At 41.0% G+C, this 22,124-nt stretch overlaps 1 protein-coding gene across 2 annotated transcripts in view; it reads left to right on the top strand.

Annotated features, from left to right (window-relative positions):
- ARID4B (AT-rich interaction domain 4B) overlaps positions 1 to 22,124 on the top strand; it is a 153,153-nt gene that overhangs the window by 71,287 nt on the left and 59,742 nt on the right. For both annotated transcript variants that reach the window (XM_014596786.3, XM_014596785.3), the window contains exons 6-11: positions 128 to 207; positions 3,276 to 3,367; positions 6,133 to 6,271; positions 11,134 to 11,213; positions 13,634 to 13,707; positions 14,990 to 15,135. In XM_014596786.3, coding sequence (XP_014452272.1) covers positions 128 to 207; positions 3,276 to 3,367; positions 6,133 to 6,271; positions 11,134 to 11,213; positions 13,634 to 13,707; positions 14,990 to 15,135 — 611 coding nt within the window. The remainder of the gene's footprint in view (positions 1 to 127; positions 208 to 3,275; positions 3,368 to 6,132; positions 6,272 to 11,133; positions 11,214 to 13,633; positions 13,708 to 14,989; positions 15,136 to 22,124) is intronic.

The following is a 22,124-nucleotide window of genomic DNA, read 5'->3' as shown; positions in this document are numbered from 1 at the left end:
TAACTTTCCTGTAAAATATTTCTCTAAAGGTTTTTGTCCTAATATGTTTCATCCTGAGTGATTATTAACTAATCATGGGTTTTTATTTGTTCATTTGTTTTTTTTTGTTTTGTCCCCTTGGTAACAGTATTTGATGATGGGGATGAGAAGACTCTTAGACGCTCTTCCCTTTGTCTGAAAGGAGAGAGGCATTTTGCTGAAAGTGAAGTAAGTATTTGGCATCAAACTGAATGCATTGTAAAATACACAACTCTGTCTTAAAAAAAAGAATTAAGAACAATTTCTCTCTTCTGAATTACATCTGTTTTATTAGAACCTCAGCGTTTAGGAGGTCAGATAGTGATACTGCCAGGTAGTGACCATGCAAACGTAATCCACTAAATCCAGTTTATTCCTTTTTTTTTTTTTTTTACACCAAGGACTAAGTTTTGAGAATGTGACTTCGCCAAACTTATGGAAATTACCTGAACTTTCTAGTGAAATGGACATAACATATATTTTTCACATGATAATATTCCATTCTGTGAATTAGTTTAATTTTACTGTAGACTGTTTACTTAAAATTATCTGAAAAATTGGATTAAAAAAAAAGAAAATGTAATGTTTTTAGCTTCTCACACAATTACATTGTTTGAGAAATTGATGCAAATGACCATGTCTAATTTGTAAATATTGTTGTACTAGCTAACGAGCTTGACATATTTATACAGCTCCATGTTTGCTGGAAGTACGTTGGACTCTGTATAAGTGCATAGCTGTGAGATGGAAAAAAGGCTGTGCACTTACCCAGAGAATGCACTTAACCAAACCTAATGTAAATGAGTGTGGGGGTCAACCTTTTCAGTAGGCAGGCCACAAATGAACCCTGCACTTCACTAAGATTCCCTTCCTCTGTCTAATCTGCTCTGCTTTCTGCCCTATTTGTTTCCTGTCCTCCATGATCTGCAGTATGCACAGAGGCTGTCTGTACTGTTTGTGGCGCTCAGGGCAAGTTGGCCACCCCTTACGTAAACAGTGCTTAAGAAGTAAATAAGGCTCTCAGAGGTAGTGTTGGCTTTCCTCATTTTCAAGGTTTCAGTTGTCTCTTTCAGGGTTGCTGTAAGAAGCCTTGAAAAGGAAGAAAGTGAGCACCTGTGAAACTACTCAACCCCTGTTCTGAATATTTCTAATAGGCCTTTGAGAGTTGCTTCCTCTTCACTGTTTCTGGAGCAGTTACAGGGAATAGGCTCCATAGAAGGGAGTTAGTTACAGTTTGTAATGTAATTGTACTCTAGTTAGCTGATACTAGCTGTACACAGGGAGGTTGAAAAATGGCATACACTTAACCAACGTGCAGATAATTGGAGTCTGTTAGTTTCAGCAACAGGCAACAAATTTGGAGTGGCACTGTATTCTGCGGTTCAGTGAATTATATGCATACTGTATAAGTGTATAACGGGGACATGCTGTACTTGGTAGGCCGTTGTTACCTGATATTTAAATATTTTTTTCCAGAAAAGTCTTTTCATATTAGTTTGAAGTTTTAATCTGAATATTTTATACCTATAAAATATATGTCTTTGCAACAATTTTCTAATCAGTTGAAATCTCAGGTCTGACTTCTATTTTGGCTTATTATATAAAACTGTCTGGATTGATGAACAAGCGGATAGACAATTGTTTGCAAGCATGCTAATGTATTACAGGTTTTTGAGGAGGGCTCTGCTCAGTAAGAAACTTCTATATATGTTTTACTCCAAGTTAACATGTTGCCCATTTGTTATAAAAAAAATGTATCTTGTATTGCAACTGAGGTGCTTAGATGCCCTCTGGTGTGAGTATCTGTAAGTCGAGACCAAAAATTCCACATGTCAATGCTGAAAGCTAGGCTTCTAGATGTTTGTATATGGATTTAAGTAGAAGTTGTCTAACTTCAAGATACTGAATAACTGTTACTCCCCTGGATGTTTTAGTGTTTAAGGAATCTAGCAGTTCTGAAAGTCTTGTTGCTTATATTTAAATACATTAACATTGTTTAAAGAACATTGATTTGAAAATTTTGGCCAACACTGTGGCTCTCCCTTCCTGTTGGCTGGACAAGAATGTTTATCCATTTAGATTATTCCATCTGAGCAATTGGCATTTTCCCATAAGTCACTTTATATATGATTCCTCACGTCCAGTTGCCAATGGGGTACTTAATCTGCCATTCCACAAATTTGGTTCATGATGGACATTCCATATGTAGTTACCAAAAGATGATATCCTGTATCTGGTTTCTTTATTAGGTAGAACTGTCCTGTTGCTGTTGTCCTATTTATTATTGTGTGTCACTGTAATTTCCATTGCAGTCACCCATAAATGGGTACTTACTTTCTAGTTAAAAAACCAAACCAAACCAGTTTCTTTGGTTGTACCGATTGTGGTTTCACCCACATGCAGGAGTATGTTTATATGAATTTCACATTTTTTAAATCATGAAGCATTGATATTGGTGAGAGTTTCAGTTGTACTTTCACATCTTTGTTGGTATTTGTTTGCTTGTATTTAAACAACAGTAAAAGTTTGCCTAGGAAAAGTATTGGTGCCCTAAAAGCCAAATGCATTTAAAATTGTGAATGATTACCTGTAGCAACCTCTCCAGAAGACTGCGTATTCCAGAGACTTGCTGTAGGAGATTCTGGTAGTCTTGGATCATTTCTTTCAGCCCCAGAGAAGATCTAAATTGAGAGATTTCATCCTTCCCACATGATACCTGCTTTTCTAAATAGAACTGTTCCAAAATCATCCTCCTCTTTCCAAGAACATAAGCAGTATTTTGTCAGTAGCTGATAAGAATGTTAACATCTTCATTTAGTTCTGAGGTCCCTGGTGGGTTGCCTTGCTATTTTCAGTTTTACTGGATGAGAGGGACCTTTGTTCCCTGAAGTGTATAATTGGCATGTAGGTCTGAGGGTATTTCAGAGGCAGAATGTTCATCCTCTAGCAGTGGTAAAGGAGTATGTCATATCACTCTGTCAGTATTTCTACCAGATTTTTAGTTCCTCTTTACTGGCAAGCAGCTTACTGGTAGGGCCTTGGAGATGATTGTGGTTTGGAGGTTAGTTGTTGTAAAATTATTTTTTATAAGATTTGTCTGTTTTAAAACAGTTCTGGCTCTGCTCATCAGACCATTATCAAGATTTTCCAGTTGCCAGATATGTTCTGCAAAGTCCACGCAAACAAAGATTTGGTGTAAACTCTTGGAAAAGAACTGGTATGTGTAATTTTAATGAATTTAATGTTTTTGTCAACAGACTCTAGATCAGCTCCCACTCACCAACCCTGAACATTTTGGTACTCCTGTCATAGGAAAGAAAACAAATAGAGGAAGGAGATCTAATCATATGTAAGTGAAATGTCTGTTACATCACTTGCTTCAGCTCTGTATTTATTTCCCCTTTTATATTGTTGTCTTAATTCCAGCAGTTCTAGTATATTTTGCGTTTCTGAATATTATTAAAATGCTCAGTTAGTAGTATGAAAGTGACATTATTCTAAACTTTTAAGTGAAAGTCAGGAAATAAGTTTCCTAGTATTGTTGTGCAAGAATTGCAATGAGTACAGAAGTGTTTTTTTTTCCAGCTTCAGTATTCACTGTGCATAGGAATTTTTAGAAAGAAAGAAAAGAGCATACTAAATACAGATCATTCAATTGACTTCCCTGTAGTAGGATACCAGCACCATTTTTGAATACCATTGTTATAAATATGTTGGTGTCTAACTGTGGTTGGAAAAATGTTTAAAACAGGTGTGACATGGGCTTTCATCAGCTCACATGAGATCTTTAGATTCTTTTCATAATTCTATTTGGAACTTCGTCTTGCTGAAGTCAGTGCACTGTATTTGTAATAAAATTCAACATTGAAGAATGAACTGCAGCTACAAACTGCAGATATGATGGCTAGACTTCCCATAGATCCGAAGTGCTTGAAGGTCATGATCTGCAGAAAGTCTGTATGAAATACTGCACTGAATACGTCCCTTTTTCATTTGGGTGAGCACAAGTTGTTAGCACAGTTATGGGAAGGGTAATGTGGTTGCACTTTCCACTTAGCATTGATTGTACTTGTTGGATTGGTTCTACGATATAAGGTTCAGTATTTTGTGCTGTGTAAATACATTTGGCAGTTTCAGTACTGACTGAAGAAATTCCAACATTGAGAAGGCTATCGTTTGTACTTCAGCCTTCCTCTTCAACAATGTTCTTACTTCAGGGAAAAGAAAAGGAAAATCTCTGCAGATTTCAAACTACACAATTGACTATATGGTTCTACTATAAATCATGCTCCTTGGGAGTAGAGCAAAACATCCTGTACCACAAGAGGAAAAGTAAAACCAAGTAGTATGGAGATTGATTTTTTTTAATTTAGAATTTTGAAGAGTCTTACCATTCTGTTTAGCCACCTTACCATTTTTAAACGGTAAATATGCTAATTCCTGACCTCTTCAGGAATAAATTTAGTAATTAAGGCTGTATTTCATGAGAATACAGTAGAAGTCGCATTCATTCAGACAAGTATGCAAGAGTGCATTAAAGTAGGAATGTTTTCCCTGTGCCCTAAATTTTTTGGGGTGGTAAATATACTTTTCCTATCCATTTTTCTCCCACTGCAATCTCCCCTTCTCCTTTGTATTTTTATGAGCTTGCAGCTTGGTTTATGTATTTGCACTGGTATCGCAGACGACGGTCCAGATAGATAGTTCTTTGAATACAATTTAAGTTCAGAGTCAGCCTAATTTCACTTGAACCCAAACCACTGCTCTGCATCCTGAGTATGTGTGGGATAATGGATTGTTTTCCCTTTTACCTGCTGACATGTAGCAGAGTCACTGATGCACTTTCCTTAGTTTCTCTGGCTAGAACTTTGTTTTTCCCAGATTTTTCTCTGGGACATACAACATAGTCACAGCAGAGATAGCTTCCTCTGATTTTCTTCTTGTCATCAACACTGCCAGAACTGAAATCATGAAAAGACAGATTGCACACACATTCTGAGGGTGAGTTGGGCTGTCATGATTTTTTCCCCTAACCCAGTGTTACTTTTCTTCCTGAATGCTGACTAGTCTGACTAAAAAAGGTGGGATTGAGGCTTCTTTTTCTTTTTTTCTTTTTCTTTTTCTTTTTCTAGAAGTTTCCCAAATCTCAGAAATTACCTGAAATATTTTCTTTAAAAATTGATTTATGCAGGTGCATTCAGAATTTTTCCTATGACCTTCATGTCACAAGTAAATTATCCATTGGGATTCTGTACCTATAAACAAGCACATTTTTTATATATGTACTAGAATTCTGTTGATTCACAAGGGTTTAGATTCTTTCTAAACTCCTGGAGCTAAATTAATCCCTAGTGTTGCCTCTGTTGCCTACCTTGGCACTATACAAATGATGAATTGGAGTCATTAACTTCGAAAAATCTAACATGCGCTGAATATCCTCCTTGTTTTCAGAGGGCAAGCTCTATTATCATTAGCTAAATTTGTTGATTAGAAGAGTACTGTTTGCGGAAAATAGGAAAATTGGACAGTTATTAAAGGTTAAATAGCAGATTCATTTTACAGTTTTGCTATGTCCTGTGAAACTTAGTAATAAAGTACTCAGGATACTATCTGAGAGCTTCATAAGAAATTTAAGGTAGCTTCACTTTACCTCTGTGAACTAGGAAAGTATTATTATCCTAAATTTACAAGTGAAAAACTGGGACCCTGAGTGAAAAAGCAGTTTGTCCACTGTCATATAGGAAGTCTGGCAGAACTGTGATCTTCTGAATCTCAGACCAGTCTGTGACTAAATCAGGTTGATTTTGAAGTTTTCCTTCTTTGTAGAGGGTAGTGGTTTGAGAGAAGAATAAAGAGCTTTAAAGTGATAAGATTCATTATGTTCTATGACTTTTAGCTGTTATGCTGCAGTGATGAAGATTCAGGTGAGACTGAATTCTTTGGAGTTTTTTTGGAGCCTTTTCTGTTTTTTTTTTAATTCTATAAAAAATCTCTAGAATTTAACCATTTCAGATGTTTGTTATCCTTTCCATACATTTGTTTTAGAATATTCTCTTTGAATGCTCTTTAATTAACAATTAAATGTTAAGTATCTCTTCTCCTTTCCCCGTTTAGCCCTGAGGAAGAATCTTCATCCTCTTCCAGTGATGAAGATGAAGATGATAGGAAACAAACTGATGAACTGTTAGGAAAAGTTGTGTGTGTAGATTCCTACAGTGTAGATAAAAAGAAGGCTCTCTGGTTTCCAGCCTTGGTGAGTATTTCACTTCTATGTTGTAAATCATTTAAACTGATCTTTTATAAACATTGAAAGCAAAGATCTTGTAGAGATCTTGTCAAGCTTGAGTCACTGGCAGCCACTACAGAGTTGAGCCTAGTATGTTTCTTCGAATTAAATAGTATCATAATGGTCAAGAGAAACTTTTTATATAAAGAAAAGTTTGTTTATTAAAAAGCAGTTCCAAACATGACTGTAATTTTCCAACCAGTTGTCTTAATTTCAGCAGAATAACTTGTGTTAATTAGGGCTCATTGCTTATTAGCTAATACCAGTGTTTTTTAACTTGATTGTAATTATTTTGCTTCAATCCCAAAAATCCTTAAGGGCAATAGTATAAGAAATGAGATGGGAGGGAAATGAATAATCAAAAAACATCTTAGTTCTCTTATTCAAATGTATAAATACTTGAAACTGAGATCAGATATTTACCTGCTTTTTGGTGGTAAAAAACAACCAGTAAATAGGATCATTAATAATTTCTTTTGAGACGCTGAAGTAGGTTTCTTGAATTAAGCAAACAGGGGATCTGTATGAATTGAATAAGTGTCTTCCATAATATTTCTGGATAAATGTAGAGATATTTCAGTGTTATTTTTAAGGAAATTAGCTAATTAAGTAGCAACAAATTATTTAAATACCCATTTTTGTGCACACCTAAAAAAATAGTCTGGCTGAAGTCTTTTTCTTTCTTTCCAGCAAGAAGGCCTCTGTTCTCCTTCTTTTGAAAAGCTGCTGTACTGCATCATCAGCCCAGTTAAGTCTCCAGTGACTGCAGTAGCTATTATACTCTGCTCTCATTCTGAGAACTTTTTACCTCTCGCCTTGTGTGGCTTGCAGTGCGGTTCAGTGGCTTTCCAAGGGGAATGCAGAACTTCCTGTTTAGAAGTGGGAGTTGGCTGCTTTTATAACATGAAAAAGGGAAGAATACATAGCAGTGAGTGCTCTGTCAGTGAGTGGTAGCTTTAGAACTTTAAAATGACAGGTAAGAAATAAAATATGTTCCTTGACTGAAAGTTGTAGTTAGTTTCTGTGAGAGATCAGCAGCCTACTGGTCAGTACCTTGCATGGCAGTTAGTTGTGTCATGTTTGAACTACCTGTGACCCTTTAGTTGGTCAGGGCTTCTTGAAAAGCACCTAGCCGATTCCTTTGGCAGCCTCTTGTCAGGAATGAGTTTGTCTGATGATTGAAAGTAATATTCAAGGCTTCTAGAAATTAAGACCTTTGAGACTGACAAGCTTATTGATGAGTTTTTCTCAGGTACTTGGTGATGGTAGGAGACATGGTTCTTTTGTCTTTCTCTTGGAAGTTGAAATAGTTTTGTTCTTTTTATTGAAATAAACAAAATAATTTATAATTCTTTGGCCTGAAGATTAAACATCTAAGATGTCTAGCAGTATTCTTCAATCGCCATCTCTCTCATAGATATTGGGGCAAGGGAGAAGCTTTCAATATTACTAATGCATACTTCATAGTTCAGCAGGGCTTTATAATTTAAGAATAAAACTTCCTTGTCACAGTTCCCTAAAACCAGACATTTTTTAATCTTCTAGGTCAGCTTTTCTCAACCCGCAGATTGCAAGAATATGTGAAAGGGTCATGAACAAACGTTAAAAATGGATTCTCCTTTTAAAGGAGAAAAATATGGGAAACCATGGTTTTTCCCTTGTGGGTGGCACAGCTCCCCCTTCTCCCAAACACTGGGGGAAGGGGGCAGTGGGTCAGGAGTGAGGGGCACTGGGTTGGGACTGGCCACTGATGTTTACAGATGTGTTCTGGTACAAAAAGGCTGAGAACCACTGATCTAGGTGATTAGTCTGAGAAAATAAATAACATTAGACAAACAATAACATGGTGTTTTCTCTGTTTACCAAACAGTCTGGGCCCAGGCAGAAATCTTTGATAAAATAAGCTCTGTTCTGTTTCACTGGGCAAAATGAAAACTTTTGTGCAACACCCTTGGTTCACGCAGGCTATTTTCAAAGTTTTCTGCCACTTTAGCCTAGTTTTCTGCCACTTTAGGCAGAGATTCGTTTACCAAAAACTCTGTTGCTCTGAGATGACACCATATGCTACCCTTTCAAATTTTAAGGGTCTGTCTGTAATGCATCTGGATTGTTCTTAAACCAGTTTCTACAATGGCACCTGTGCCAGTTGGTATCTGGAGAAACATATATAGATGTCGGGGAGGGTTGACAGAAAGAATCCCTTTGTATTAAGGTACAGAGGGGGAAAACATAAGTCTTGGAGGAAATGCTGAAGGTGGTCCAAATTTGACAGCTGTAGGATGTCCAGATTAGATGAGTTTTAAGTGATATTTGGTTATGTGGGAAAGATTCAGGTTCTTTGGAATTAGTCTGACATAATGAAAAGATCATTCTTGCCCTTGGATATAGAGCTTACATTTTACATGTGCTGTACTACTGTGTGACCTTTCCTAAGGTAAGAATGTAAGAAAGTAGAACATCAAACGCATGAAATTATATGACACAATAGCAGAGCAATTAAGCCCAGTACATTTACTTAAGCTCTTTTTTAAAATGTTTATGGGTTCTCTCCCTTCCCTTCTCCCCCTTCCAAAAGATCATCTCCTATTAAAATACCAAGTTAGCTGTACATGATGAATTGTATTAGTCAGAATGACCATTTTGCATGCTTGTGAGCAAATTAAATCATACTCCCTCATGTAACATGCTAAACAATGTGAATTCCAGCATATCTTTACCCATATACTCAGCTTGATATCATAATGTGTTGTCTGGACACAAAGCTTAAATGCATTTTGTTTCTATAATGCTATGCTATGCATATTCAGGGCACTATGTAAACCTTAACTCTCAAAACAATCCTTGTCCAATTAGGAGATTCGGCCATAGACTAAACCGGCAGCTGATAAGTCTGTTGGGGTTGGGGGAGGAGAGGGATTGGGGCTGGGACAAGCTTCCCAGCCGGGGCAGGGGACGTGTTACTTGGGGAAGGGGGCAACGGGGTGGGGTGCGGGATGCGGGCGCAGCAGTGCTGGGAGCTGGGGCTCTGCCCTGCTGCCATCCAGGGTGAGCAGCGCCTGCACCATGTCCCCCCTGTATCCACTGGGCAAGCAGCAGCAGAGCAGAGCCCCTGTGGCTCCCTACCTCGGGGCAGAGATAGGCACAGCTGGAGGAGCCACAGGAGAAGTCCCCATGGCTGCACTGCCTGGCCCCATCCCCCGCCAGGCCCAGCCTAGTCTGGGCACTTCATTAAAAAAAAAAAAGCCCGCACTCACAGCTGCAGCAGCGACATTTAGGGCCTCTGGGCGCTCATGTCAGAGCCCCCCTGTGTAGCGGGGGGCAGTAGGGATTGCCCTCCCCACCTGTCACTTGTGTGGGAGCTGCCCCATGGCATGAGTGCAGCTCAGCTCAGCAGGGTGCCACGTGCTATCTGGGAGCTGGGGCAGATCCACCTGTCAGCTGGAGCTCCTGGTTCAATTCTCCAGCTTGCTGATCATTCCCCCAGCTCTTCCTGCGGGGTGCAGCTCCCAGATCTGCACATGGGGTTTCAGCAGGCTGCTGCTGGCTGGGGAAGTGGCCCAGAGCTGCCACCATCACCAGCTGGCAGCAGCAGCCTGCTGTTGTCCTGCATCATCCGGGGGCCCAGGAAACTGGAAGAATATTCAGGGACCTGAACATTTCCCCGGACCCCAGCTCAATTTCATGCTGTAACATGCTGTACATCAGACTGTTGGAGTCTAGTGCAGCTGGTGCAGAATTTAGTGATCCCCTTGTTAAACATTGTGTTTCTTTCTAAACTAATACATTAAACTCATGCTCTTTGTCCTGGGTTGGCTACCTGTTTGTTACCAAATTGATTTCTGGGTTTGCGTTTTAACCAGTTAAATCCAAAGTGGCCTTAGATCTGTCTGCTTTAGAGATTGATTTCCCCTCTACACTTTTCTAGGGTGGTTGCTCTTTGGTATGAGAGAGGTGGTGATTAACAGGGCCAGATACACTTGGTAATTCTTCCCCCCTTACCAGACCCATACAGGCCAAAGTTTGTCTGCTTTGAGGGTGCTTTGTGAGGGTCAGCCTTTGCATATAAAGAAACATGGATTGAGGAGAACTAGTTGTTATGCTTGAATAGAAGGGTCAGCAGCCTATGGCCTGCAGGTTGGATCCGGCCTGCAAAGGGGTTGGATCTTGTCAGCATTTTACTAAGGACGTGCCAGTTCCCCAGCCATTTGATCCAGGATCTGGTGCACCAGTGGCCTCCATCTTCTCCAGCCTGCTGCTAGAGTCTACATGGAGAGCTGCTGTTCCTTTCTGCAGCCTCTGCTCACCGTTGCTAGGTTTGGCCAGAGGGGAATGAGGTCAATGTGCTGGCTGAGTTGTAAGCTGAGGCCCATGTTTGCAAAAGGTTGCTGAGCCCTGCTATTAAGACTAGTGGCTAATTAATTTCTGTTATATTTATGTTTTCACTGGGGTTTTTATTTAGTGTATGTCTAAAAGTTTGTCATAGATGCTCAGTGTATTAGTTTTTAGGGAAAAAACCCCCCAATGAATAAACATATTGGTAAGAAGAACCTATCTTATGCTTAGATTCCACTATAAAAATATCTCACTACGGTTCTCATCCTTTTAATATTTATGCACATGAAACACTTATCTCCTTGAGAAATTATTTGTAGGAGTGGTCCCTAAAGGTAAAATCCTGAGAGCTGTTCAGCAATCTTAGCTTTCACTGAAGTCATTTGGATTTAAGGAAGGTCAGCACCTAGCTTGATTAACCTCTTAAGCCATTCCTAAAGTTGTTATAAATGTTCTATACATTTTTTTTTTACATTGTTTTTGTAATCTTTTTGCAGGTGGTTTGTCCAGATTGTAGTGACGATATTGCAGTGAAAAAGGACAATATTTTAGTCCGTTCCTTTAAGGATGGCAAATTGTGAGTAGAAACATACAAATTCTCAGTTTAAAAAAATACTCACCCCTACAAAATAAGGGGTTTAGCAGATAAAGCATTTTTCATTATTACACCAGCCTTACTCAATACTTTTCTAAGGTTTAGAAAATTTGAAAATAGATCATATATATAGTACCCTTATTCTCAGTTGTCATGGGGTGTCCTATGGCATCCATCTGGATTGTTGTCATTTTAAATTACCTTGTTATCAGTTGGCTATATGGTATTGCAGACAAGAACTGTGCTGCTGTGTGGCTTTGGAAAACAGTTTTAGAGTCTTGCTGCTTTGGTTAAAAGACAGAGCCTTGTTTTAGAGAAGGTTTTGTAGTTCCAGAGACACTAGGAAAGAAGTGAGAAGCGGCTGTGAAAATAAGTAATTTTTGAAAAATTTTAAATTGAACTTGCTTTTTGGAAAGTTTCAAAGGGCACACGTATTTGTCCATCTGGCCCTTTAAACTATTTCAGAGGTGTTTGAAACTAGGGGTGCACTGATAAAGATTTTCTAGGCCAATATCAATGGCTTAGTATTAACCAGCCATATTGGCCCATACCATCCAATAGCCAACTTACAGGAATGCAACACTACAGCTTTGAGAGCAGCGTCCAGCCAGTAAATCTGTGGGGGGAGGGGTGCAGATTGGGGCCTCCGCGATGAGAGAGAGAGTGGAGCAGGAGCAGGCACTGCCCAGATAGGGCAGTGAATGTGTGGGAGCAGGATGGAGCCACAGGTGGCTTGTTTGGGGGGCACGGGGGAGGGGGTGGGTGACTCTCCATCACTGCACATACCCCTGGGGAAGGCATGGGAGGCTTGTGCACCATGGATTTGTGCATGGAGTGAGGGTGGGCTGCGGGCTTGGGGCCAGGGGCTGCTCTGGCCTCTCTTCGGTGGTGGGGGCTGGGCTGGGGCTGCACTCAGGGTGGGTGGCAGTGGTGCTGGGAGGGGTGACCCAGATGAGCCGCCTACGGCTCTGTCCTACTCCCACACATTCACCGCCCTGATTGGGCAGCGCCTGCCTCTGCCCTGGCCCCTGCTCCACTCCCTCCCTCACCATGGGGGCCTTGATCTGCGCCCCCACCCCCACACCTTTTCCCTCCCCCTTATCTCTTCCCCCCCACAGCTTTACTGGCAGGAGGCTGCTTCCAAGCTGCCTGGCTGCAGTCTTGGCCATGTGTATGCTGCAGCTGCGTGTGCGTATGCTGCATTTATCATTGATATTATCAGCTACACTGGCCAAAAAAAGCTGATTGCTAATAATGTTAGTTTTCCTTTACCGGTGCCGATCTGGTATGTGGCCAATATATTAGTGCACCTCTACTTGAAACACTTCAGTCGTTACCTCTGTTTGTACTCAAAGACCAGGTCTATAACAACCTGTTTCTTATTTGAGGCAGTAAGTTGTGTCACTTCCTGCAATAGTATAGAACAGGATTGTATATGACCATTTTTCTTATCAGACGGTAACTTAATATTGATTAGCAAAGAGGAAGAGAGTAAAGAAAAAATAGAAAATTAGATAGTGTCTGGCTTTCAAAAGCATTATGAACTCTTAGCTGCATATCAGAAAGGGAGAAGCTCTGCCAATAGTAGTGGATTCATTTTCTTCCTCTTATGGCAGATTTCAGTTTTGATTAAAAATACTGTGGATATTTCTGCTTCTTGATTCAGCTTGGCAGAGTTTCTTCACAGAGGGATGTTGAAATCTGGAACAGTTTCATCATAGTTTAGTTTCCTCCTTAACTCTAGAATATGAATTCAGAGATTGCTTCACAATAACTGATTGAAACACATTGTTACATGTTTCTTAAGTGTAAAAGCACAATGTAGCATTGGTTGGTATTCGGTCTCTGGATACAACCACAATACAACTAACTAATAAAATGTATTGTTTCTAATTCTGCAGTCTTTTCTACTGAGAATATTTGGTGGTTTTTTTATTATTGGTTTCCTTGATGTCAGGTTTTTGTTAACTCACTAAATTAACATGTGTTTCTGTAATTTTCCAAAATAATACTATTATTTATAAACATACCAATCAGTAAGAATATATTTTCCTTAATATGCTAATGGGTAGATATTCATGGTTCACCCAAACTATGCAAGATGGTAGACTTTTTTCACTCTGTTTATTAATAATTCACGAAGTATACATTTTATTTAACTATTAGTAACATTTGCTGAGCAAGGTATTGTCTCAGTGAAATATACTTTCCTTATCAATCAATGGTGGCTTATTTATGTAATCATTCAAGTTTATTTCAGATTATACATATTTATGTTGACTAGCTGTTGTGTATTCTTTGACATCATCTTCCCATAATAAAATTTTATCTTTCAAAAACATGTTCTTAAAGTATCCTTTTAAAAACCTTTGCTTTATCAATGCTTTCTTAAAATTCTCTAGTGTTTCTGTCCCAAGAAAAGATGTTCGGGAAATCAGTGAGACTTCACCAAAGCCAGATGCTGTGTTAAAACAAGGTAAGAATAATCTTGGAATAAGAAAAAGCATTTATGTTTGGGAATAGGATGCATGTATGTGGCCAGGGGTGGGGGAGGGGTGTTTAATTATTATTAGTTAGTGGTATGTATTGCCCAGACATATAAGAATGCATGTTTGGCATCCTGCAAGAGTGCCAAGATACTATTTTTTCACAATGACATTTAGAACTGGAAGATGTCTGGAAGTTGTGAAGTACACTCTTTTAAAAAAATCCATTATGTGTTGCTTTTTAAACGTGAGAGCACCAGACAAAGCAACTTGTAATGAATTGCACCTACTTAATATATTTCACCAGAAGATTGTCTCCTTGCAGTGGACCTGCATAAACCTGCTTGTAACATGGGTAAACTTGTGATAGCCCTGAAAAATTTGCATTCTCACATTTAGCGTTGTAGACTCCTCAACAAGCTACATAATGTGGGCAAGCAGGCTGTACAAAGAAACACACTTATTTATGACCTTTTCTTCACCCAGTTCCTACCTGTTGTTCTTGTCAGCTCTAAGGTCCTGGACAGCCATAACATTTGAAGCACTACAAAGAGTGAGTGTACAGACCTTTGTGGCTGAAAAAAACACTTAAATACTCTTAAGTGCTTCAAAAATTAATAGGAAACGAAGAATACCTTGCAAAAATAGCAGTAGTTGTTGCTGCTGGCCCAGTCCCTGCTGCACTGCCATCAATGCGACCACTGCTACTGCCCTTTGCCCACAGCACTCAAGTGCCCAGCTAGATTTCTGAGCACTGCTGCATGTTATAACAATGATTTTGAGATTCTCTGGTAGAGGCACATTTGAGGGGGCCTGCATCTGTATGGCACTGAAGTACTCTGAATTTGAAGCGCTCCAAATTGGAGCAGAATTTGTAGTGCTTCAAATGTATATCCGTCTATGGCCTATATTAAATATTTTTTAGGACAGGGACTGTCTTTAAATTACGTATTCATATATTGTCCAGTACAAGAAGCCCCTGATTTATACTACAAATAATGCCTTGTTGCACAAATGATAATGGTTGTAAAGAGTTTGCTATGGAATGTCTGTGGCAGAGGCCACAGACTTTACTTGTCTGAACACCTGCATAGAGGGGCAAGAAAAGAGTGTCTGTCGAGGGACATTGCTGAAATTCTGTAAATTTGAGGATGGAGTGGTGGGTTCTTGCTCTTGCCTTTCCTTCCCCCAAATTATTTTACTTTGGTTTTATAAAACAATGGGACAAGCTGATCCTCCATTCAGTTCTAATAAATGCTGGTTTCTTTGCAGCTTTTGATCAAGCCCTTGAATTCCGTAAGAACAGAACTGTTCCTGGTAATTGGAAAACAGAGTTGAAGGAGGAAAGCTCCAGCAGTGAAGCTGAAGAGGAGGAAGAAGATGAAAAAGAGAAAGAAGATAACAGCAGTGAAGAAGAGGTAAGTTAATGAGGCATATCTGTCCAGTTCACCTCATTCCATGTACTGAGGTTTGATTTATATTTCTGATTAGGACTTGACAGCACAAGTTTTAGCACATCCCTTGTATCTTAAATATGCATCTCTCTAGGATCAAGGTCTTGTGTGCTGACTCTCTATGTAGAAATCTGATTAATAGCTGCAAATAGACTAAGCAAACTATTTGTTAACACTTGCAGTCAAGGGGCTGGGCTAGTGAGGACCAAAATAGGTAAAAGTTCAAAGCTGAAGGCAGAACCTAGGATCAAAGTCTTGCTCTTACTGATTCTCAAGAAAACAGTATATCTCATCTGAGGCATCTTGTTGGATCTAGGCAGGGTGAAGTAAGCAGGGGAAGAGATGGGGATTGAGAGACTTGTGCATCATATTGACACTTGAAAGAAGATGAGAATGTCCCCTTGGCTATGATGTGTTCTTGTCTATGGCATACCTTCTAATTGGAGGACTGGGAAAGCCAGTGTAGTTAGAAAAATATACATGTGAATTATACCTGATGCTGGAAATAAAATGTTATGTTTAATTTGTTAGAAAGAGATCTATTATAATTTCAGCTGTAAGGCAGTTTAACACTAGTCATTATCTTTACTAATTGTCATACAACTGTGAACACATCTGCAATTTATTTTTTCCCTGCCCTAGCATGACTGGGTTTAGTATTTATTTCTTATCTCACATTGTGAGTAATTTCTGTAAAATTTAGACAACTGCCCCATCACTGAAGTAAATAACTTCGTCCTCTGAATATATACTTCCTGACTGAAATTTTTATTCACCTCTGAGAAACAGTTAGAGGAAATGAGTTGGTTTGTGGTGTAAGAAATGCTCAGACTCCTGAAGCAAATGTATATTTTATAATGTAAACAGCTGAATTTTGTAGTCTGTTCAAAGCTGGAGTGGGCTTCTCTTGCATAAATTATTTCAGCATAGGAGGGTAAAAGATTCAACACTTCCCTACTGCAGTGGTCTAGAACACCAAGCCAGCTTGCCATCTGAACCTTAGTTTAACTCCTGGACCATAATGCATACATTGGTACTGTACCCTTTTTCCCGGGTGGGACTTGCAGATGTGGGGGTCACGTTTCTTCATGTACAAACATTTATCTGCATTTTCATGGTATCAAATGAATGTTGAAAAAGGGTAGGCAAAGAAAGATGCAAGTTGGTCTAATGGCATGAACAGAAGACCACACAGGCAAATATCTCCCTGTAAAGAAAGCCTTGCTGGGTTTGTTTGACCCCAGGACTTTTTCCTGCCATGGGAAGGGGTCAGACTTGATGATCTGCTCAGGTCCCTTCTGACCCTACCAACTATGAAACCATGAAACTGCTGTAGGTTGATACTGCATGCTGTGTAGGATGTAGGGAGTCACCGTACCTGGCTTATTTTAAGATCACTCTCCTTAGACTGCTGAAAACTGTTGACTTCATTAACGTTTTGCACAGTTTCAGTGAAGTCAGTTTGAGGGCACTACATGCATTAACATTAACACAGTAAATAAAATGTTTCTTGTCTTTTTGGATATGTATTTTTTACTACAGCTGAAAAGCTGTTGTGAGTTTTCTTGCATTTTTTGTTCTTTAAGATGGGTAATTGTGCACACTTTTACCTTCACCTCATAGCCCTGAAGAGACAGGTGCTCTAGGAGAGGATTTTCAAGCCCAGGAAAGTTCAGGATGCATCAGCCTTTTCATAGGAGTTCTACTTGAGCTTTAGCTTCTGTACACATTTTCACTAGAGCATCACTGGCAGAGACTGTCCAGAGGATAAACTGAAGCAGCACTGTTTTTGAGTTGGATTTAGCTAGCATGTTTCTGGCTTTACCCCTACCACTATTGAGCTTAAGCCTACTTGCACCAGACTTCCTTGAAGAGGGGACATTGGAGGCACTGTGGATGGATTCCTGCTATCTGTACCCAAAGACTGATTTCTGCTAGTTCAGTGTAGCGGTTTTTTGTTAGCGCAACTAGTTCTTTGTTGCATCCCTGCAACATTGACTGCAATGCAGCAGCCTCGTGTTCCCTTCCCTGGCTGGAGTTGTAGAGAAGACATTGACCTGTTCCAAATGACTGCTGTTCTTGTTAGCCCTTTGCCCATCCTCCCTGGATGGAGCTTTTTGGAAATTGAAGATCATGATGTTGTGGCCAGATGGTTTACAACCTTTCCCTTGGTTAGGCTCTTTGGGAGGCTACAGGTGCCTGAGATGAAAACTGTCATCTGTCTGTGCTCACTGCCTTCATTCCATGGTTTTCCATCCTGCTGTTCTGCCATACTCTTAGATCTGTTAACTGCAGATGGTGTCTGTTATGTTTTGTCTAAGGCATTCTTAAATAAATGACTTCAGCTGCAAATGTGGGAAAGAGTGCTGTCAGACTGGCACATTCAGAATATATTGTAAACATGAAGTAAACCTATACCTGCATTGCCATTAGTAGATTCAACAGAAAGTAACTTCAGATTCACGCATGCAGATTTTACACGTTCACATATCTTGCATCTTGTTCCCCTTCCCCCCCTTCCCTTTGAAATGATAGTGGTGTAAGGTACAGATTGCAGTTCTCTCAGGTGACTTTCTTTTCCTTTATGGGTAATGTTGATCACCTTGATCACATCCCTGAGAACATGGTGCACTGATTATTATGTCAGGTTCATGTTTACATTTCCTTCTTGTTTAGTGGCTACCACTAGATTAAACAGTCCTGAGAAGGTGGCATTCCTTCATCCATGTTGGATTCAGCTGTATCTGTCCAGATGTAGGTAGCTCAACATTATGAAGTCCTGGCCTGGTCAGCATTGTGATTACCTGGTGTAGTATTACTGATTGTCACTGTATGTTGCAAAGCTAATGGCTCAACAATAGGTGAAGCTCCAACTCTTGCTGCTATACTTTGTTCAGCAGTCATGCTTATATCTTTTAATTGGTTGATGTGGCGGTGCCAAACAATATTGGACACCACTTGCACTGTGTAGGGTAAAAGACTTGTTTGTACACTCGCAGCCACAGGCTGCCATTTCTTAAATCCCTGGTAATCACAGGAAACTATATTTTGGCCTACATGCATCTGCCAGGGGGGTGCCTGTTCTCCTTATCCTGGCTTGATTTATTTGGCAATTTCCAACATGTTGCTGAAAATCTGTTTATTTTAATAAGTCCAGCTGTGACCTGAGATTCCAACCCATAAATAGCATTGCTAGCATGAAATGTATACTGCGTTTCTGGTATGCTGGCACAGGGGTTTTCAACCTTTTTTTTTTTAAGCAGGGTATCCCTTCTGGTGAGTACCCCTTCTGGATGTGGGGTCAGGGCTTCACCTGGGCTGTGTTTTCTGGCTGGACTTGCCCATACCTCCTAGTCAAAGGGCTCTGGGAGCTGCGAGTTGGCTCCCAGAAGCAGCCATCAGAGCTGCTGTGTTAATGGTTAATCATTTAACCAATATAATTAGAGGAGCTTAAATTAATATTTTTAAAAATAATATTAACATCCCTAGTGCAAATTTTGCAGCTTAAAGTCCTCACACATCATTACTGCACCACTTTTTTTTTAAGCAATTGGCACCATGGCTGTGCCTCCCTCACTCCAGGCTACTTTTGTAAGTGTTTTCTCTTTCTCAGTGGTCCAATTCCCCATCTACCTTGGCGCACAGGCTGTAAGGAACTGGCCAAGCTTTGTAAAAAGTTCATTTTCATTTATCGTTATCCTAGTTTCCATGTGGAAATGCCTGCCTTGAATACTTTGAGGCCTAGTTTAATAACCCTTCTAATTGTTGTTTAATTGTTTCTGCAGGGACCTTTGAAAGTGCCTGTAGCATCTTTGCACGATTCCAAACCAGGTGAATCTCTTACCCAGCAGTGGGCAAAATGGTGGATCCGGCCAGCAGCCAGACACCATCTCCCAGGAGCCCCTGTCTGCGTTGCTGCAGCTGGTTTCCACAGAGACCCTAGGAGTGGTGGCACTAACAGTGTGAGACCAGGGTTTCCATGGAGACTGGGCCCAGCAGCGCTGGCAGGATACACAGCTGGGCAGGGAGCTGCTTTGCAGCTGGGGCTGGGATCTTGCAGTGATGACAGGATGGTCTGGAGCTGGGGCAGAGCCGTGATCCGCTGCCCACGTGCCCCTGCCCAAGGCAAGCACGCACTGGACTTCAGCTCTGTTCTGGTGTGGGATAGTGCTGTCGCCACCGCAAGAGCCCGGCTCTGGAGCAGCTCCCTGCCCAGCTACACATCCTGCCAGCGCTGCTGGGGCTGGTCTCCATGGAAACCCTAGCCCTGTGCTGTCATAGCCCTGCCACTGCTGTTGTTCATGGAAACTGGATGCAGTGACATGGGCAGGGGCTGCTGGGAAAGGGAGTCTGTGGGCCCTATACAGCCCATGGCCAGACTTTGTTCACCCCTGTCTTAACCATACATGACTCCACAGAGGGTCCCCCTTTTTAAATGATGGACAACTCTTTAAAAAGCACTGCTTATTGTTGTATTCTGATGGCACTAACATTGCCTCCTTTGGCATAATCTTCTGTCCTTTATACATTTTTAACAACACCAGGATCTCCTTTAACTTCATAGTTTTTAAGTTTTTTTTAATATTCAGAATATGAGATAACAGATGTTGCAGTCTGTATCCATTTTAAGGGTTTTCCCACCAACTGGGGGTGTCAGCCAGATGGATGATTTATCACCCTTGTTCACATGACGGGCCCAGACTAGCTACTCCATTCTCACTGTCCGTCTTACTACTGTCCCTGTTTGTTACATGTACCTTTTCCCTTCTTTATACCTTACTGCAGTCTCTCTTTTTTACTTCTTAGCATAGCACACAGCCTGGATATATCCTTTTTACTACAGTTTCAGCAGTAGCATTCCTTATGCCACCTATTAGTTAGTTGTGAGACCGTTTTCTACACAGGAAGTTGCTACCTGCCCTGGCTCTTTCTTTGTATATTTAATAATTCATTTGTTCCTGTTTCCATAGGCACTCCTCCATGCAGTTCTGTGGCATCCTTTGCTGCAGTTTCCATAGCTTTTCCAATCTGAACAGCATGTTTAAAGGTGAGGTCTTCCTATGTGAAGAGCTTCCTTTTGTATGGCTTCATTAAGTAGCCCACACACACATCTGTCTCTGGGGGCTTCATTAAGTCTATCTTTAAAATGACAATTTCCTGTCAATTTCTGTAACTGTTGCAAAAGAGGAAACAGTTTACCTTCAAGTTGATTTCTCTTAAGGAACCCTGACTTTTCTGCAGTAACCAATGTTTTAGGCACAAGATGCTCTTGGGCAATTTTTACTAATTCCTTAAAGGTTGTGTTTGCTGTCTCTTCTGGGGTGAGTGAGCAGGTTGTGAAGCAAACTATGTTTTTCCTCCCATTAAACTTGGTAATACAGCTACATGTTTCCATGAGGGAATCTTATTTGCTTTAAAAAAAACAAACTGTTCCAGCTGCTATATATACATAGGCCAGTCCTCCAGGGTGCTTTCACAAGCCCCAATTGTTCCAATATAAGCAGCCATTTTGGGTTCCAACAGATTTCAAGTGCTCGCAGTTGAAATAAAATAAATACTTCAGGTTGATTTAATGAGTGCCACGCTCATGGGATCCCATCCTTGTTGCCAGTTGTGTTTGTCTAAGGCATTCATAAAGAAATGACTCCAGCCACAAATGTGGGAAAAAGTGCTGCCAGATTGGCAGGCACAGAATATATTGTAAAAATGAAGTAAAAATATACATATATTAGCATTAGCAGATGCAACAAAGTAACTTTAGATTCACATATGCAGATTCAATACATTCATCTCTCTCACAGTGTCGTTGTCTTTTTTTGCTGGACTAGTCAACCAGGCACACAATACGATGTGCTTCTCTCCTGGGAGGGGTACTATGAGTGAGCAAGAAGTGAGTTTTGAAGTCTTAGTATTTTTAGTAGTTTGGCCCTTGGACATTTTTTGGCAGAAAGAAGCAGCTACCGTGGCTCCTTCTGCCAGCCTTGTCATCTTTGATATGGTATGATCTGCTGTCCCTTGGTCTGTGCAAGCTACCTCTATGTATGCCATAGTGAACAGCCTTTGATTCTGTGGTCCCCAGTCTTAGAGGGATTTGCTGTGACAGTTCTTAGCTTTGTTTCTGTAGTGTCTCTAGCCTTCACTTCGTAATATTCAGTCCAGGAGATACTAGAGTAACATGCTTTTTTGACTCATGCAGTCTGATCCTGTCTTTCCCCTTCTGTGTGCGAGTCTTCCCCTCCCTTCCTCCTTCCACTTCCATTGCTGTATATAATCTCTGTGAGTTCCCAGCCATGGGAAGTTTCTCAGACAACAATATGAGAATACTTTGGGGACTTGAGAGATGTTTGGATGGGCATGTTAGTCCAGCTCCCCTGAGGCCGGGGCAGGCAAAGTCCGGCCAGCAGTGGACTCTTATTTCCCAGCAGCCCCTGCCCATGTGGCTGGGGCCGGTCTCTATGGATACCCCAGCCACAGCTGCACTGTGCAAGACTGGGGTTGCCATGGAGACTTGCCCCATCCATGCTGGCAGGGCAGGGGCCTGCTCTGGAGCTGCTGGGATCTTGCAACAGTGCAGCTTGGTCCAGGGCCAGGGGAGAGCCACGATCTGCAGCCTGCATGCTCGGGGCAGGGGTGTGCAGGCAAAGGATCATGGCTCTGCCCCGGCTTGGTCCCACTCTGTCACTGCTGCGAGGAGCCAGAGCTGCAATCTGCTGCCTGCAATGTCCCTGCCTGGAGCATGCAGGCTGCAGATAGCAGCTCTGCCCTGGCTGCTTGCAACAGTGACATCGTGGTCCTGAGCTGGGGCAGAGCCGTGAACCACTGCCTGCCATGTGGGCAGGGGCTGCTGGGAAATGGAATCTGGCTGCTGGCCAGATCTGCCATTTTGCCCACCCCTGCCCTAGGCCATGAAGAATTCTCACTTGTTCCGTTACAGCCAGTCACGTGGCTTCTAA

The sequence above is a fragment of the Alligator mississippiensis genome, chromosome 1 (assembly GCF_030867095.1).
Source record: "Alligator mississippiensis isolate rAllMis1 chromosome 1, rAllMis1, whole genome shotgun sequence".
NCBI classification, from domain to species: Eukaryota; Metazoa; Chordata; order Crocodylia; family Alligatoridae; genus Alligator; species Alligator mississippiensis.
This window is presented reverse-complemented; position numbering and strand designations above follow the sequence as displayed.